General features: G+C 34.6%; 1 protein-coding gene across 1 annotated transcript; it reads right to left on the bottom strand.

Moving 5' to 3' along the window:
* Positions 1 to 670: 670 nt before the first annotated feature.
* On the bottom strand, positions 671 to 1,959 carry LOC137836427 (ethylene-responsive transcription factor LEP). Its single transcript, XM_068645145.2, has one exon. It carries the CDS (start codon positions 1,799 to 1,801, stop codon positions 956 to 958), a length of 846 nt encoding a protein of 281 aa, XP_068501246.1. The 5' UTR covers positions 1,802 to 1,959; the 3' UTR covers positions 671 to 955.
* Positions 1,960 to 3,645: the final 1,686 nt, after the last annotated feature.

A 3,645-nucleotide genomic window follows, 5' to 3' on the forward strand; every position in this document is an offset into this window, starting at 1 on the left:
GAAAAAAATGTAGTTGAAAAGAAAATTCCTAATTAAAGTTTCACTCCGATTTTCTAACAGATATTATGCATAATTTCTTAAACATAATTGAAAATTGACAAATTTTCTATACCTTTCTCCTTTATTTCCTTACTTTTTTTTTTAATTCTAACAATATTAATATTATTTTGAGTACAATGTCTTTTTTTCATTTTTAAGTAGTGATAATTATTTATGGTGCTGGTGGTGCTGGTGGTTGAGATCAATTTTTTTATGTTTTTATTGATGATAGTTGTGTTTTTGTTCGTTTAACTTGTTTTTTTAAGTCACAAAACTAAAAAGAATTAAAAAAAACTAAAAATATGTAAAAATTGAGTTAAAAAAATTTATCTTCATACTCGAAAAAAAGTTAAATATAATAAATCTTCTCGTCAACTCTCGCAGACATGCTCATTCATCTCTCGAAGAATGTGGTCAGAAAAGAATGAAAATGGTGCTGAAAGAGAAATATAAGAATACATGATATAGCAGAGGTTATTTAAAAAAGTAATACTTTATTTTTAGCTATTTAAATTTTAAAAAGAATTAAAACTGACTTTTTACAATTTATATACAAAGTAGATCATGAATTATGTATGAAGGTGGATTGAGAATTTGGCTTGAAATTTTTTAAAAAACAAGTGAGGCGAGATCGCAAATAATCCAAATTGTTACGAAAATAAAATAAACATAACAGACTAAAAGCCCAGTAAGAGAGGGCCCTTTACAAGCCTCTACTCCCCCAAAGCCCAAGTACACATCAAAGCATGCCCCTTTCCTCATAACACATAACAGACTCACCGCAATATGTACTTTACACATAACTTACTAACTGCAAACAAAGTCACACTCCCACAAAAAACACACAAACCACGAATTTGCAACATGCGAATTCCAAATTCGCTATGCAGATTCCCTTTATTGAATAACTCTTCGTCTAATTTCGGAAGAAATAAGAAGAGTTTCCCAGATCAAAACCCTCCATTGCCACGTTATCTGACACTGGTGGCATTGCACTAAAAAGAGGACTATGCACCACGTAATCACCCGATTCAAACCCCGGAAACGGGTAACCCGATCCGGTATCAGTCAAACCAAAACTTGGATCCGAAAACCCAACACCGTCTCCATAAAACCCATGGCCCGTTTCATAGGCCATGGAGCTTGTGATATCCGGTGGCAACGGTGGAAGCTGCGTTTCACCGTCATCAAAGAGATTAAAATGTGAATGTGAATGTGAATCTTCCACGTTGCTTCCTCCTTCGGTGTAACCATAATTATAGTTATAGCCACCGGATGAAACAACTTCGGTGGAAGAAAACGTGGGAGTGTTCGTAACACCCGAGTATCCGCCCAAGGAAAACGGTGGGTTTGGGTCAGGTTGTGAAAACAGGTTCGGGTTTAGCAAAGACGAGAGGTCTTCTTGGACCTGATGGATTTGAATTTGGGTTTGAGTTTGTTCATCAGGGGAGAGGATGGTGGTGACGGAGGAACCCGCCGGAGTATCCGGATAAACGAAATTGGTTCGGGCACGTGATCCGCGCATGGAACGCGCCGCTCTGTCGTAAGCCAGAGCAGCTTCTTCTGCTGTATCAAACGTGCCCAACCAATGCCTCTCCTTGGTGGAAGGGTCGCGAATTTCCGCCGCATACCTTCCCCATGGCCTCCTTCTCACACCAAGGTACCTCCCTCCCCAAACCGTTTCATGTTGCTGATGGTCTTGTGTTGTGGTTTGCTTCTTTTTGGTCTTGGAGGACGATGGCGATGACTTGTAGGAACTCATGCTCAAGTTTTTGACGTGAATGAAGTGAACAATTTGTTGCAGTGAAGAATGAAGAATGAAGGGAAATTTAACAATGGAGATGAATGAAGTTGGAACTTGGCATGCAAGGTTGGTTATAGTTTGTAATGACTCTTCAAGTTTCTTCAGTTTTTGTTTTGGTGTGGGGAAATCAACCAGGTAGAACATGGTTTAAATAAGGAAGGTTATGTCTCTCCAAAACCCTCGTTCTCCCCATAACATTATTGTATTTACATCTATGCCCTTCTTTTCTTATATGAATAAGTCCCAAGCATGCCAACACGTGCCCTCTTTAATTTTTTTTTCTTTGGGAGCTTTATCCATATACTTGTTAAAGCTCTTCTATGGTGGATTTAAAGTTATCTTGTGTCACTCTTGATCTAAGCAATCTAATCAATCATATGTAGGCTAGTAATGAAAGGGTGGAAAATTAATTAAGGGCAACAAAATCCATCTTTCTTTCTTTTTTGATAATCATCAAAATCCATTATTTAGGCACAACCACAAAACTCTGTTACAAATGAGTTTCAAATGATGGGAGGAGGATGAGGGATTAATTGAAGAGAATTATATGATTAGTGGGTGATATAATTAGAAATCTAAATGCCCCATGATGAGCATGTTCTCATAGATACCCCATTCCATGATTATTCCCCAATTAAATTAGTTGTTCTTTGTTTTGATTTTGGCCAAAGTTGTGTTTAGTTTAGTATATTGTATATATTGTATCCATGTACTCGAATAACCCTTCGGATAGTCCAAAGTTGTTGCATGTGACCTTTCTATCAAATCAGGAGATTGAACATGAACAAGGGACTAATCATATTAGAGAATGTCCAAAGTCCTCATACAATCTAATACGATATATGCTTGGAGTCGCTATAGAATTTTATTTGTACTTTTCCTAATTAATTTCCTCTTCATCTCAACCAAGGGGAAGAAGAAAAGGTCTTATGAGTTGCACATCAGCATAGTTCTAATTATCATTGCAGGTGGAAGGAATTTTGTTTCCCTTTTGATGATTTTTAAGGTCCCATTAGAAGTGCATCGAAGCTAAGAGCTTTTGGAATAAACTACTTAGGTTTATCATTAGTAGTTATGTGGGATCTTTCATCAATATCTACTCATTCGACATTTGGCTGCATGCTTAGGAAACATGCTTTGCCCTCCTGCTAAAATGATTTCATATTATGAAAAGAACATAAGCCCATCTTTTGTTTTAGTGGAATTCATTGAACTTGTTATTTCACTGTAATTAGGGTTTTAAGTTTTCTTATAATCTTTTTATCAGCACTAAATAATTAAAATAATTAGAGTATTTGAAGTATACTTCAACATTTATAAAAAGAAACTAAATATTCACAGACCACCAAAAATTAGTTGAAACCGGTCTCATATCAATTCAAAATATAAATCTATAAATATCCAATTATCCTTAAAAAAATATGAATTGACTTGTACATATATAACTTGCCCAAAATGAATTATTCTTAATTTTTCTTATAATGATATTGAGTTTTATTAACATACCCCAAACTCAAATTATCTTGTTTAAAGAATATACTGCTATAATAGTAATAACGATAAAAAAATATTATGAATATCTAATTATTTCTATTTTTCCGTAAGTTATTTATGGCACACCTTTAACTTGTTCTTTTATTATGGGCATTTAGGTGTCGGTTATAATTTTTAATTATATATTATAAACTGACAACTTTTAACCCAATCATAATGGAATATTTACTTAAAAAATTAACGTCATCTGTTAAAAACTTGTCATCATTAGTGCAATAAACTTATTTTTTTCCAGTGCAATTCCTTAT

This window comes from Phaseolus vulgaris, chromosome 4 (genome assembly GCF_051622355.1).
Source record: "Phaseolus vulgaris cultivar YP4 chromosome 4, ASM5162235v1, whole genome shotgun sequence".
In the NCBI taxonomy this organism is placed as follows: domain Eukaryota; kingdom Viridiplantae; phylum Streptophyta; class Magnoliopsida; order Fabales; family Fabaceae; genus Phaseolus; species Phaseolus vulgaris.

Coding starts and splice junctions, on each gene's coding strand:
- LOC137836427 (XM_068645145.2), bottom strand. CDS start 1,801: ATGAGTTCCTACAAGTCATCGCCATCGTCCTCCAAGACCAAAAAGAAG.